We start from the raw sequence: 16,379 nt of genomic DNA on the forward strand, positions 1-16,379 counted from the left end.
GACTAAAAGCTGACATTAGGCTGTAAGTTTGTAACCTTTATACTGTCCTTTCTGCTGCATGTTAATCTCCTTGCATTCTTTAGCATAAGGTGTCTTTCATCTTATTGCCCATATGAGTAGTATGTATATGTGGAGTTGTTATACAGTCATATGAAAAGGTTTGGGAACCCGTTTTAATTCTTTGGATTTTTGTTTCTCATTGGCTGAGCTTTCAAAGTAGCAACTTCCTTTTAATAAATGACATTCCTTATGGAAACAGTGGTATTTCAGCAGTGACATTAAGTTCATTGGATTAACAGTAAATATGCAATATGCATCATAACAAAATTAGAGAGGTGCATAAATTTGGGCACCCCAACAGAGATATGACGTCAGTACTTAGTTGAGCCTCCTTTTACAAATATAACAGCCTCTAGACGCCTCCTATAGCCTTTGATTAATGTCTGGATTCTGGACGGAGGTATTCTTGACCATTCTTTCATACAAAATTTCTCCAGTTCAGTTAAATTTGATGGCTGCTGAGCATGGGCAGCCTGCTTCAAATCATCCCATAGATTTTCGATGATATTCAAGTCCGGGGACTGTGACGGCCATTCCAGAACGTACTTCTTCCTCTGCATGAATGCCTTTGTAGACTTCGATCTGTGTTTTGGGTCATCGTCTTGTTGGAATATCCAACCCCTGCGTAACTTCAACTTTGTGACTGATGCTTGAACATTATTTTGAAGAATTTGTTGATTTTGGGTTGAATTCATCCGACCCTCGACTTTAACAAGCGCACCAGTCCCTGAACTAGCCACACAATCCCATAGCATGATGGAACCTCCACCAAATTTGACAGTAGGTAGCAGGTGTTTTTCTTGGACCAAATAACTCCATTTTTGTTTCATCAGTCCAAAGCACTTTGTTTAAAAATAAATCTGGCTTGTCTAAATGAGCATTTGCATACAACAAGCGACTCTGTTTGTGGCGTGAGTGCAGAAAGGGCTTCTTTCTCATCACCCTGCCATACAGATGTTCTTTGTGCAAATTGCGCTGAATTGTAGAACAATGTACAGATACACCATCTGCACAAGATGTTCTTGCAGGTCTTTGGAGGTGATCTGTGGGTTGTCTGTAACCATTCTCACAATCCTGCGCATATGTCGCTCCTGTATTTTTTCTTGGTCTGCCAGACCTGCTGGGTTTAACAGCAACTGTGCCTGTGGCCTTCCATTTCCTGATTCCATTCCTTACAGTTGAAACTGACAGTTTAAACCTCCGAGATTGCTTTTTGTAGCCTTCCCCTAAACCAGGATACTGAACAATCTTTGTTTTCAGATCTTTTGAGAGTTGCTTTGAGGATCCCATGCTGTTACTCTTCAGAGGAGAGTCAAAGGGAAGCACAACTTGCAATTGTCCACCTTAAATACCTTTTCTCATGATTGGACACACCTGTCTATGAAGTTCAAGGCTTAAAGAGCTAATCCAACCAATTTGGTGTTGCAAATAATCAATATTAAGCAGTTACATGCATTCAAATCAGCAAAATTACAAGGGGACCCTTATTTTTGCACAGTCAGTTTTTCACATTTGATTTAATTTCATAAAACTAAATACTGCTTCACTAAAAATCTTTGTTCGGAAAACACCCCGGAACTCAGATGTTCCTAGGAAATGAAAGACATACCACTGTTATCTTTTTTATTGAAAGGAGAGTAAATTATGATGCGGGCTGAGAGGGGTTCACAAAATTTTTCATATGACTGTATTTTTGCAGTCCATTTCAATCTGGGGGCGGCACGGTGACACAGTGGGTAGCGCTGCTGCCTCACAGTAAGGAGACCTGGGTTTGCTTCCCGGGTCCTCCCTGCGTGGAGTTTGCATGCTCTCCACATGTCTGCGTGGGTTTCCTCCCACAGTCCAAAGACATACAGGTTGGGTGAACTGGTGATCCTAAATTGTCCCATGTGTGTGTGTGTGTGTGTGTGTGTGTGTGTGTGTGTGTGTGTGTGTGTGCCCTGCCCAGGGTGTGCTTCCTGCCTTGAGTCCTGTGTTGGCTGGGATTGGCTCCAGCAGACCCCTATGACCTTGTAGTTAGGATATAGCAGGTTGGATAATAGATGGATGGATTTCAATCTGGGTTCTGCTTTCACATTTAAAACAACTATGAAAGATTTATTGCAACATTTATGATTAACTTGTAAGCATGAATGATTTTATAAAAATAGTTAAAAACATGATTAGCTAGATAAAGCCTCCCATACCTTTATCCTGTCCATACAGGCTTCCATTTTGAGCTGTTCCACTGCTTTCCTTGCCTGAGATATGCTGGCTGTGCTGTTGTTTGCCATGCCGTCTTTCATGATTTTCCTAAATAAAAAATAATAACTGAACTTAATAGTACCCACCAATCTTTGGAGTAAATTACATGATTTTTCAAGTGAAGAGTACAGTTATAAAGCAATTTAAATGAAATTAAAAATGGTAAAAAATGTGTAAAGACATATCAGAACAAATCATAACATCAACATAAAAAGGCTGTCAGTTCTCCTATCAGCCTTAAACTAATGGGAACCTGAAAAATTCCTAAAACAATTGGCAGGTTACACATATTTGACAAGAAATTATGGTTCACAAGATTTATCAAAACCTTTCATTTTTGAAGAGCTCACTTCATCATTCTACATTTTAATGCTTAATTTAATAAACATTCAATCAAACAACTAGACGAGATGAGGGGATGGTCCAACTGGAAGTTAAAAGCATATATACAGCTGTATTAAGTGATAAAGATCAGTTTCTATTCAACATGTCGCTGCGCTCTGTGCATCTGATAAAATTTGACCTCATACTGTATAAATAGCCCTCTTATGAAGTAGTATCATTTCATATACAATACATATTTTCCTTGTGCTTATTATTGTGTCGCATTACTTGTTTTTCCATTATTATACACTCTGGCTTTTTGTTTTCATTATTGTGCTGTATCATTCTGGAAGAAAATACTTCTCGGGCTGTGCCAGGAGAAATGCTGATAAGATTGTTTGTTTCTGGAAATGTACAGCAAAAAGGGATAACCTCCTGTTGAACGCTGGTTGGTTTATGGTACCATAACCCCGGACATGCTCAACTCTGTGACATTTGAATTGTAGTCCTCCCATAACCTTCCACTCTCTAATCTTGTCTGCCCACACCAGAGCACCTCAGCAAACTGATAAGGAGAAAGTGAAAGAGAGTGAGTATCCTAACTGCCACAGCAACATTAATCATGCTGATATTTATCTGGTGTGTCCCAGGCAGAGTGTGATGTGGATTGTATATTGTATTCTGTAATACAAGCTACGTACAAATGATATCATAATTGCATGTTATTCTTATTTTGCTACTGTTGTGGCTCTGTGGTGGTACCGTAAACGGAACTACATTTCCACAGTGTATTTCCTAGAATTGAACCTGGTCCACTAATGGAGATAATGCTCCCTGCTAAACCACAACAGTGATGAATATGATGATTTAATGCAGGCTAAATCTGGGTACATGGGATGCTGATGCCTACAAGTAAGCTCTTTACTTGGCTACAGCTTAAGCACACTTTCTATATATTGTCAGACATCTAGAACATCTTTAAATTGTTGAACTGGACAAGCTGGCCAGAAGAAAATGAGTCATAGATTTACCAGGCAGATTAAACAGAGATGCTGAGGGTGATGACCTCTCTTCTGGATTGAGAGTAGTACTGCACTAAACTAGTAAGATGTCCAGCAACTCATGCTATTGATGTAAGGTTCAGCACTACCAACAATCAAACACTTACGGTGGGGGAAATAAGTATTTGATCCCCTGCTGATTTTGTAAATTTGCTCACTTACAAAGAAATGAATAGTCTCTAATTTTTATGGCAGTTTCCTTTTAATGGAGAGAGACAGAATATCAATCAAAAATCCAGAAAAAAAAACACATTACATAAAAGTTATAAATTGATTTACATGTCATTGAGTGAAATAAGTATTTGATTCCCTACAACCCAGCCAGAATTCTGGCTCCCACAGATTGCAATCAATCACAGATACTCCTGATCTTAACTCGTTATGTGTATAAAGCACGCCTGACCACAGAAGCAGTTTCTTCCATTCCAACCTCTCCACCACTATGGACAAGTTCAAAGACCTGTCAAAGGACGTCAGGGACAAGACTGTAGACCTGCACAAGGCTGGAATGGGCTACAAGACCATCAGCAAGGAGCTTGGTGAGAAGATGAGAACTCTTGGTGTGATTATTCAGAAATGGAAGAAATATGAAATGACTGTCAATCGCCCTTAGTCTGGAGCTCCATACAAGATCTTGCCTCATGGGGTGAGGATGATCATGAGCCCAAAACTACACAGGAGGAGCTTGTTAATGATCATAGTCACCAACAACACCATTGGTAACACACTATGCCGTAATGGATGGAAATCTTGCAGCGCTTGCAAGGTCCCCCTGCTCAAGAAGGCACATATAAAGGACCTGTCTTAAGTTTGCCGGTACATGGATTTTTGGTTGATATTCTGTCTCTCTCCATTTAAATGAAGCTAGCATAAAAATTAGAGACTGTTCATTTCTTTGTAAGTAAGAAAACTTACAAATTCAGCAGAGGATCAAATAATTATTTCCCCCACTGTATTTCATATGTGGCATGTTGAAACTGGAATTACAAATACAAGTCTGCAATTAACTGTATTTCTCATTCACAAGACAACATAAGCATAATGAGTCTCATATTTGTGCTCACAATGAAAAAATGCATTACTGTATGCCATTCCTCTTATAAAATGTAGTAATCAGAACTGCATTTATGGTTTTCAGTCAGACAGCCCACCTTTGGCAAAAACAGGGACAGTATGGAAGAAGAGTAGTACAGGAGACATGCCACCTACTTTCCGTAGGGTATCCTCCCTTTCAAGTCTGAGTCTCAAGATGACTATTGAAGCATAATCACTGACGCAACTAATGTCTACCACAATACTATGTTGCCTTGTAGTTAGATATCAAATTGCCAAGGCTTTTGGTTTTCTACATATCAAACACAGCATGATGAAATTGATGTTTATTGCCATATGTACATAGTGATTCCTAACTGCATGTCTCCCATGGGCTAGTGACAGCACTACACACCAGACAATAAATACAACATCAGGTGTTGGGTACAGTACACATAACACAGTTGTCATTATGAGTGCCTTTAAGAAACTGTGGATAATATCTAAATCTAATAATGATCTAACTGTACTGTACCATTTGCCAGAATAAAGGGATATAAAATGTGTTGGTACATAACAATGGATATCTTTAATAAGCTTTTTCTAAAGCAACATGTATTACATATACCCTGCAAACAAGGCTTACGTTATCAGTAATATTCTCCATCCTAGCTAGGACTTTGGAGAGTATCTTAACATCATTATTCAGAAGTGAAATTGGTCTGTATGATGCACATTGTAATACGTCCTTATTTTGTTTAGGAAAGACAGTGATTAATGCTTGACAAAAAGTTTGAGGTAGAATTTTATTGTCTCTAGCTTCTGTGAATGTTGCTAATAGGAGGGTAGCTAGCTGAGTGGAGAACTTCTTATAAAATTCGGCAGGGTTGCCATCAGGGCCTGCTGCTTTCCCACTCTGAAGTCACTTTATAGCAGTTAATAATCTGATAGTGCCGACGGTTTAGCCAATTCCTCTGCACTAAGAGTATCTATTTGTGGTATCTCTAATGCATCCAGAAATACATTAGATTGTGTCTTGTCTTTTTTAAACTCAGTAGAATATAAGGATTTATAGTAATCTCTAAATGTGTGCATTATATTTTTATGGTCAATGATTATGTCTCTGTTTGTGTTGGCGATTGCGGGGATTGCATTGCGAACTTCTTGCTTGTGAATTTGTTGAGTTAAAAGCTTATTAGCTTTCTCTCCATGTTCACAGTAATGATGTCTTGATTTAAAAATGAGTTGTTCAGTTTCTTTAGATGTCAAGAGGTTGAGTTCTGAATGCAGAGCCTGCCTTTTCCTATGTAGAGCCTCACTTGGACACCTGGCATGTTCCTGGTCTATTCTAGTAATTTTGCTAATTAGCTTTGATACCTGCTTGGTTTCCAATTTATTTCTGTGGGAATGATATGAGATAATCTGTCCTCTTAAGAAGGCCTTCAGGGTTTCCCAGAGTATTCCTGCAGAGACCTCTGTGGATATATTTGTCTCCAGAAAAAAACTGATTTGTTTTGATATAAATTCTGTAAAGTTCTCTGCTAATAAAAGTGGGTTAAGACGCCATCTGTGAGATGAATATGTGGGGCATAATGATTTTATCTCCAAGATCAGAAGGGCATGGTCGGAAATAACAATAGTGTCATACTTGCAAGATTTAATCGTAGGCAAGAAATAGTTATCTACAAAAAAAGAATAAATTCAGTGGAAGGGATATGTTTTTGAGTTTAGGTTTAGAAATCTCCAGGGGTCTGATAAGTTGTGGTCAGTTACAAACGGTATAGAGATGTCATCACCCCTGTGACAGGAGACCTATCTAAGAGTGGATTTAAAACACAATTAAAATCCCCCAGCAATTATAATTTTATGAGTGTTCACATTGGGAATGGTTTATCAGTAATATTCTGATCTGACTTACTGTAGTCATCCTCTGTAGTGCGAGGCCATACAGTATCAGGATGTTATGCAGCTAGTGAACATTGATGGAGACATGCAGGCTTTGTTCTGATATCTGTGGAAGTAATGGCATTAATGAATCTTCCTGATTCAGTCAATGTGTGTTGTGCCTACTGCAGATTGTTAGTGAAGGAGATTCTAAGAAAATTAAAGTTGCTGACCATTTAAACAGCATCCTCCTCAATACAAATGGCAGTGTGGTTTTCCTCCTGATTTCTGAAGTCTTTGACCAGCACTTTTGGTTTCATTAATGGAGATGTTCATGCTCTAAACCCATAGTATTAGAAAGCAAAAACTCTTTCCTTTTACCCTTCTCATCATGTGTGGTTCAATCTTACTATGGTGGTGGTGTCAGCTTTAAATTTAATGATGGAGTGAGAGCTGTTTTGGTCACACAGTCATAAAAGAGAGATCAACACACTATCCTATGGGATGCTTGGTTGAGAATCAGTGTTTTAAAGACAGAGAAGGGGTGTTAAAGACATCTTTAAGATCAACATAAACTAATGCTACAACAATATCACCTCTTGAGGCAATCAGCTTGCTGAGTAATAAATTTGAGGAAAGGTCGTCTACACTATAAAACAAAAGTGGGAGTGATGAACTCAACAGAGAAAATGATGACCCCCATAAAGATAATCTTGCACCACCCATTCCATATGGCTGCAATAATCCATTTTTAGCTAAGGCCTCTTGACCTTGGTCATGCCAGCTATTCCCAGTCCAATCAATCATTGTAGTTTGCAAGGGATGGGGATAGCTGACTAAAAAAACAAATAAATAAAAACACATAGGTAACATTATGCAGTAGGTTATTTTTAATATAAAACCTTCATTCTTTTCTGGGTGATCAGATCTTCATTTTTTAATTAGATGCCCTTGCCTTCCAACCAGTCATGTCACAAATAAAGCATAATAAAATGTAACTAAATGAGTTTATAAGTATGCTTGAGTGTCTCTGATGATGGATTGGTACCACGTCCAGGGTCAATTCCTGCCTTGAACCTCATTTTGCCAGACCAGGCTGTAGCCCTTTGCGACCATGACCTGGATAGCTGGTTAAAAAAAAAAAAAGGAAAAAAGGAAGGAATGGCTCTTTAGTTACTTTGTGCCTTTATGATTTAGATTTCAGAAGGTAATTTTTTTTTGTACTGGAGAAATAATTTGCAGTTTTGAACCTGTATTTGCTGACAATCATTATTATTAGGCAATGAGGTAGGAGGAAAAACAAAGAGCAAAACAAGGAAATACAAATCACAGGATGTGTGCTTTTTTAAATTCTGAAGTTAAAACAAAAATCTCAGCTCAGTTCTGCTTGTGATGGAATTAAAAACTTCTATTACTATTTCTCATCCCTTCTGCTCATATCACTTTTTGGCACTCCAAGAATACTGAAAAACGCACCGAGTTTACTTTGAGTGGACGGGTAATGGAAGAACACGATGTAAGCTAATGCTTTAAGGCCCTCTGCTGAGATATTATTCACTTGACTAATTACAACTTGATTGATTCAATTAAAATAAATCGATAAGAAGCTAAATTGGTTAATTAATTAAAGCTTGGCTAATCAGCATTGTGGATTCTATCACCAAAGAATGCTTTAGACTTCACTCTTTAGAAGATTGTATTTGACATTGTGCTGCCTGTTGTAACTAACTACTGTACTTAAGAACAGTAAAATATGAGGAGTAACAAAAATGACTGGATGATCCCCAAAACCTGGGACAAACTTTGAAAATATAATTTAATATGGACAATAATATACAGTAACAGTACATTCTGGTAAAATTAGAATTTAATACAGTATAAAGTAAATACAGTGTAAGCTCAACTACAAGAAGCTAACTCTGATTTGCAATAGCACAGTGGCAACCTGCGTGCAAAGTACGAATTCTAAAATTCTATCCATAATAGCTGGGGCAGTAAAGTTAAAACTGATATTTTCACTTATTTTCACAAATTTGATGTGAAAGGATGAATTCAAGGCAAAGGTATATAGGTTTGGCCATATTTGTTCTGGATATTTGTGTGTTTTAAAAACACACCCCTGTTAGTGCTCAGTTATTTGCATATGAGACTAAGTTAAAGCGGTTTAAAACATGGTATTTGGCTTCTAATTAATTACATAGCATCAATGCATTGAGGCTGTGATTCACCAACATCATTAAACTCAGATTGTTAACTAAAGACAGTTTATCAACCCTTTGCTGCAGTCATTTTACAGTACGTTGTTTAGTTTGAATTGTTTCTGAGTTCAGTCTCCTTTTTACTTGATTGGATTTAAATGGGGTGAAGCTGTGCCTTGTTCTTTCAGAAAATTATTGGTTCAGTCCTCACCAGTGGCTTACTGTGCGATTCGAGAAAGCACACCCAGTGTGCCTGCTGCTTTGTAAATGAAAAAGAAAAAATAAAATAAATTTTATATATATATATATATATATGTATGTATATATATATATATATATATATATGTGTATGTATATATATATATATATATATATATATATGTATATATATATATATATATATATATATATATATATATATATATATATATATATATATATATATATATATATATATATATATATATATATATATATATATATATATATATATATATATATAAAAATAAATATATGGTGGCTCTGAGGCTAAGGATCTGTGCTAGTATCTCGAAGGTTGCCAGTTCGAATCCCCATCACTGCCAAAAAAAAGAGATCCTACTCTGCTTGGCCCTTGAGCAAGGCCCTTAAACTTCAATTGCTTCAGGGGCGCTGTACAATGGCTGACCCTGCGCTCTGACCCCAAGGGGTATGCGAAAAACCAAGTAATTTCCTTTGGGATTAATAAAGTACAATAAATAACTATACATATATATACAGTGCATCCAGAAAGTATTCACAGCGCATCACTTTTTCCACATTTTGTTATGTTACAGGCTTATTCCAAAATGGATTAAATTCATTTTTTTCCTCAGAATTCTACACACAACACCCCATAATGACAACGTGAAAAAGTTTACTTGAAGTTTTTGCAAATTTATTAAAAAATAAAAACTGAGAAATCACATGTACATAAGTATTCACAGCCTTTGCTCAATACTTTGTCAATGCACCTTTGGCAGCAATTACAGCCTCAAGTCTTTTTGAATATGATGCCACAAGCTTGGCACACCTATCCTTGGCCAGTTTCGCCCATTCCTCTTTGCAGCACCTCTCAAGCTCCATCAGGTTAGATGGGAAGTGTCGGTGCACAGCCATTTTAAGATCTCTCCAGAGATGTTCAATCGGATTCAAGTCTGGGCTCTGGCTGGGCCACTCAAGGACATTCACAGAGTTGTCCTGAAGCCACTCCTTTGATATCTTGGCTGTGTGCTTAGGGTCGTTGTCCTGCTGAAAGATGAACCGTCGCCCCAGTCTGAGGTCAAGAGCGCTCTGGAGCAGGTTTTCATCCAGGATGTCTCTGTACATTGCTGCAGTCATCTTTCCGTTTATCCTGACTAGTCTCCCAGTTCCTGCCGCTGAAAAACATCCCCACAGCATGATGCTGCCACCACCATGCTTCACTGTAGGGATGGTATTGGCCTGGTGATGAGCGGTACCTGGTTTCCTCCAAACGTGACAACTGGCATTCACACCAAAGAGTTCAATCTTTGTCTCATCAGACCAGAGAATTTTGTTTCTCATGGTCTGAGACTCCTTCAGGTGCCTTTTGGCAAACTCAGGCGGGCTGCCATGTGCCTTTTACTAAGGAGTGGCTTCTGGTCTGGCCACTCTACCATACAGGCCTGATTGGTGGACTGCTGCAGAGATGGTTGTCCTTCTGGAAGGTTCTCCTCTCTCCACAGAGGACCTCTGGAGCTCTGACACAGTGATCATTGGGTTCTTGGTCACCTCCCTGACTAAGGCCCTTCTCCCCTTATCGCTCAGTTTAGATGGACGGCCAGCTCTAGGAAGAGTCCTGGTGGTTTCGAACTTCTTCCACTTACGGGTGATGGAGGCCACTGTGCTCAATGGGACCTTCAAAGCAGCAGAAATTTTTCTGTAACCTTCCCCAGATTTGTGCCTCGAGACAATCCTGTCTTGGAGGTCTACAGACAATTCCTTTGACTTCATGCTTGGTTTGTGCTCTGACATGAACTGTCAACTGTGGGACCTTATATAGACAGGTGTGTGCCTTTCCAAATCATGTCCAATCAACTGAATTTACCACAGGTGAACTCCAATTAAGCTGCAGAAACATCTCAAGGATGATCAGGGGAAACAGGATGCACCTGAGCTCAATTTGGAGCTTCATGGCAAAGGCTGTGAATACTTATGTACATGTGCTTTCTCATTTTTTTTATTTTTAATACATTTGCAAAAATCTCAAGTAAACTTTTTCACGTTGTCATTATGGGGTGTTGTGTGTAGAATTCTGAGGAAAAAAATGAATTGAATGCATTTTGGAATAAGGCTGTAACATAACAAAATGTGGAAAAAGTGATGCGCTGTGAATACGTTCTGGATGCACTGTATCAAGATATATATAGAACAGTATTGACTTAAAGAAGATGCTATTATAAACAAACAGTTTATCAGTTAAACATGTGAGCACCACATTCATTCATTCCCCATGGAATGATTTTTTTGGTTCAAAATAAACACAATTTAGGGCCTCACAGAGGGTGAGACACCAATTAATGAGCAAACAGGAACAGTCATGTGTTTAGATAGATAGATAGATAGATAGATAGATAGATAGATAGATAGATAGATAGATAGATAGATAGATAGATAGATAGATAGATAGATAGATAGATAGATAGATAGATAGATAGATATCTGTCCCTAGATGAAATTTGCCTTTTTACAACAACACAAGAAATATTATTATAACAAACAACAACCCGCCTTACAATTTCATAACAGAATGACTTCAATGAAGGAAAACTAAAAAGAAAAAGAAACTCCTGACTTTGCTTATAATAAAAAGCGCACCCATAGTCACAGTGAGGCGTTATACAGGCATAATGCTATTGGTGAAAAAGAACCCCAATCATGTTTTTTGACACACTTCTGCTGACGCACTTTTCTTTGCCTGAAAGACCTGAATGCTTGTAGGTCACAAAGAAGATGTACAGCATCGCTAATACAGATGCAATTTAGCAATATCAGCAAATCTAACCGGTCTGTGGACGGTGGGAAAAAAATCAAGGATACCTTGAGGAAACTTATTAAAAATGCTGAAAACATGCAAATTGCAAGTAGGACAGTCCACAACTAGAAGTTAAACCTGGGCTTAATCAGTGTGAGGCATCAGTGCTAAACATTCTGCCTAAGTCTACATATTAGGTAGCATATCATCCAATAAACAATTTCCTGAACCTTTTCAATCCAGTTCAAGGCTACAGATTTGAAAGCTTCCGTAACAACACTGGGTAGAAGGCAAAACCAGTCTTGGATGGGGTGTCACTCCCACTCCCACTCACTCATTTTTCTAGTCCAATTTAAACTTAGTCATCAACCTAACCTACACATCTGTAGGAGAATAAACAGAATACCTGAAGAAGGCACGGTGATAATGTGCAGACCCAAAGGAACAATAATTATCATATGCTAGTTTTATATTTTACTTTAATAGTTAATGGATTTGTTTTATAACAATTTAAGATGTTTGGCCCTGAGGATGGGGTGCTTAATGCATCAGCCTGAAGGACACGATGATGCTGAAAAGTTTGATACCTTCAGATTACACTATGGAAGATATTATAGATTTGTAATACACTATTAAGACTTTATAGATTTGTAAAGCATTTTTAATGCTATGTCTGACTACAAAAATTGCAATTATGGATGCGGATAAACTCAAATTATAAAGATTAGAAGCACTGGTGCTCAAATTTAATGTTTCATTATAGGAGTTGGTGAATTTAATTGATATTTTATGTAACCTGCCTGTTGTTTCTCTGGTGTTCCTGCAGATTCCAAGGAGGACATTAATTGGTCTGGGATTAAACTCTAGCCTCCTGGAGCTGTGAGCCACCTGGTCTTACCATTGTGTCACCCCATAATTATTACTTTCAATATTAAAATTATTAAAAACTCATTATATTGCAAGTACAATGTTAATAAGCACATTTTTTATATGTAAATAATGTTGTTTCACTTGTAGCACTCCCAAAGTTGGCATTGATCAGTCCCTGTGCCCTTTAACTACATTTGTTCTCAATTCATTTTCAGGAGATCAGATTTGCATGGTTTACAAAAATGTAATCAGTATCATTATTGATTTTTGTATTTGTCATTTTTAGGTATACCTTGCAGATACATGTTTGTATTTTTGTTCTGTTAAATGTATTTGTTTCTTACAACATCCCAAAGATGAACAATCTTATTATTAATCGCTGATTCTAAATTGGTCCACAAATAGTAAATAAGGGGATGTGCCAAATAATTGCATGTCATTACTTTCAAGGTTAGTCAGCCCCTGCCTGAAACTGAAAGGCCCTGGAATGAACTTTGGTTCTCCGTGACTCAGTAATGAAAAATATGATTCAGAACGTGGATGGATTAAAGCTTCTCAGTAGTTCGCTAGCAATAATTTCATATAAAGGTAACCAATACATTTGTAATTTCTTCACACAATTTGGTTTGCAAACATCTTTAGGTAATCTTTCTTTTATGCAGTGCTACAAAACCTTACTGTAAAAAAGAACAGGTGCAAACTTAGAATGCAAAATACAGTACAATCATCTAAGAGTACTAATGAGTCAACTGGCAGTAACAAATTGATATCTACAAGCCAAAACAGAATATTCAATGGAGTGAAAATCTGTTTTATTTAATAATTCCGATTTACAAAAAGGAAAACCCCAAAACACTGAGTCCACTGAAGTTTGAAAAGAACAAAACCTTCCATCATCTAAACCTCTTACCTATTTAATAAAATGGATTATTTTGGTTTGCATACAAATCACACTTCACCATATCATATTAATATAGAATGGTCAACTATGCATCTATATGCACTATATTCTTATCTGACCTCCTCTGATCTACAGATTCATTGACACTGTTCCTAAGACTCACCTGTGTGTTCTCATAGCTTCAGGATTCACAATAATGCTACCATACTACCATAGCTTCTATCCAATATATGGCATCATTTATTAAAAGGCTTGATGGATTATTTGGGGAAAAATGTAACAAAATTAACCTAAAAGACAGAGGGATCGACAATTTTACCATCTTCTACATGTGTAAAAGAACAACTAGTTTTTCATTGTATGTGTTCTGAAGCCTCTGCTGTCTTAAAGAATAATTTACAAAAAAAAACAGCTACTCTTCTGCAAGAATGATATGCAAAAGATTTTAAATTATGTATGGAAAGGCAAAAAAGTGATACCAAGGTAAAAAATTGCATTTGATCCAAGAAAATCTAAAGATGCTCCAAAACTGACTGTGACAAATAAACAGTTGAATAGTCAAGCATTGTTAGTAATTAAAATGTAAACTACGGAAAATGTGGAGAAAACCATGATAGATAGATAGATAGATAGATAGATAGATAGATAGATAGATAGATAGATAGATAGATAGATAGATAGATAGATAAAGTAAGACTCTATATGATAGATAGATAAGGACGTAAAGGACGAAACGGCTTTTTTATGTTAAAAACAACAAAAAACTACCTGTAAAAACGCTAAAATATTAGCGAAGGCCACGCATTCTTAAGTACTTGTTTAATTACACATGCGGCCATCCTTCTCGCACATTAAACTTTTCATCAGCTGCTGCTAAGCTCTTTCACAACTGAAGACTAGCCACCGGATTCTGCTGACGAGCACTCCGCAAGTAATTTATGTGGGTCAGACCACCGCTCGCCTGTCACACTGGGGGTGGGGTAATCGTTTCTCATTTTGCTGCCTGGCAGGCAAAGCTGAAGAACACACTGCTGATCTTGTGCTTCTTTTATTCCCAGCTCTACCTACGATGCTGCCCGCTGCGTTATCTTAGATTGTAAGGTAGATCTGTACGGTGAAACGGCTCTTCTCGCCACCACGCACACGTATCACTAACTACATTGAAAACCCCATCGTGATCTAATTCTACCGCCTTCGATAATGCACTGTAAAGAAATACTTCTGACCCGTCGCTGTATTGCATAAAACCACATTTTTGGTACAAGGTGCAAATGGAATGGGTGTCTGCCCGGGTGACAGGTGCGGGGGAGGGGATGGGAATTGCTTACCTGAAGTGCACCGCTAGACAAAGACGCGCCACTTGGGGGTTTGTGCCTCGCGTGGACAATCAGAAGCACAATAAGATGAAGAGGTAATGCCTATGGAGACAAGCTCCGGCGCACCCAAGAGAATGTGCCCGTTCACCGTTTAAGACGTTTCGTCGCCGGCATGCTATAGAGTGTGCCACCCTAATCCGGAGCTCTGCTGGTCACGCGCCCGCTGCACTCCGGTGCTCCTTTTCGATGAGGACACTTGGGGGTGATGCTTGAGCCGCAGAAGGACCTGGAGCGACGGACCACTGATGAATACAACCGGGAAAGACCTCTCCCTCTCTCTCTCTCTCTCTCTCTCTGTCTCTCAGACGAGGGAACTACAGAGCGCAAGGAGGACTGTCACGACTCGCTCCAGCACGCGACTCACGCGCCCCGCCCCCGCTATATGTATGGGCGGGGTTGTTAGGATGGTGTGCTTATTGTGACCCCCAGTGTAACGTTTCTGGTAAGTACTCTTAAAAATGTAGAGCTACCCGCGGGACCCTGTGCCACCCGTATTAAAATTGTATTTTTAATTGTTAGTTTATCAACAATCCACTCCACCACATTCACTCACTCGATGCAGCAGAACGCTGATGAAAAAAGTAACCAGCAGGCTTCCCCGCTTCGTTTTACATCATGCTTTACATCACCGGGTCTCCCAGCTGCTGTGCGCGCGCACACACACAAGGTTCACGAGCAGCTGCCCGCTACATGCGCTCCAGAGTAGGCGGGCATACGGAAAGAGAGGACTTGAGTGATGCCAGAGCAGACGCAGAGAACACGTACTCAAAGAGTTTGAGAAGCGGAAAAAAAAGTGCAACAAAAACATTATAGATGCCGTGTTCATCATACGCTGGAGCATGATTAATGGAATAAATTAAAAGTAAAATATGAAAGAAACATTAAGGCTAAGTCCATGGCATTCATAAAACCCAACACTATTTAGATATAAATTAAAAGACTATGATATGGATGAAGATGATCCGCTGTGGCAACCCCCAACGGGAGCAGCCTAAAGAAGAAGAAGATAAATTAAAAGACTGCACTAAACAGGCAACCTGACCACCAGGTTCTAGTCAGATATAAACAACCCATCAGTTGTGCCAAAGGCTCTCTTCTTTATGGCCAATGTTTCAATGGATTAGGCTGCTAGGTTTGGTTGAGGTATGTTTCAACCAACCAGAAGGAGATACTTAATTATGAGGCGTTTTGAATAGACTGATAGGGGAATGAATGTAGCTTTTTTTGGTGGTGCATTGGCAGTTAATGTACAGTAAGTGATCCGTGTTTAAGCGAATAATAAAGAAAGTTTCTTTAAATGCTGTCTTGTCTCTGATATGTTATCATAAGTGTAGGTGTCGGTAACATAAAGGACTGGAAAAAAAAAGAAATTCCAATCCATCTGACAGTTTTGACTTCACTCATCCTACTGCACGA

General features: G+C 38.5%; 1 protein-coding gene across 1 annotated transcript in view; it reads right to left on the minus strand.

Moving 5' to 3' along the window:
* Positions 1-15,300, minus strand: part of LOC120516534 (guanine nucleotide-binding protein G(I)/G(S)/G(O) subunit gamma-4) — a 52,907-nt gene extending 37,607 nt beyond the window's left edge. The window contains exons 1-2 of the mRNA XM_039738274.1: positions 14,916-15,300; positions 2,247-2,352 (exon numbers count right to left, since the gene is read on the minus strand). Of these exons, the coding sequence (XP_039594208.1) occupies positions 2,247-2,345 (99 nt within the window). The 5' untranslated portion in view covers positions 2,346-2,352; positions 14,916-15,300. The remainder of the gene's footprint in view (positions 1-2,246; positions 2,353-14,915) is intronic.
* Positions 15,301-16,379: the final 1,079 nt, after the last annotated feature.

This window comes from Polypterus senegalus, chromosome 16 (assembly GCF_016835505.1).
Source record: "Polypterus senegalus isolate Bchr_013 chromosome 16, ASM1683550v1, whole genome shotgun sequence".
NCBI classification, from domain to species: domain Eukaryota; kingdom Metazoa; phylum Chordata; class Cladistia; order Polypteriformes; family Polypteridae; genus Polypterus; species Polypterus senegalus.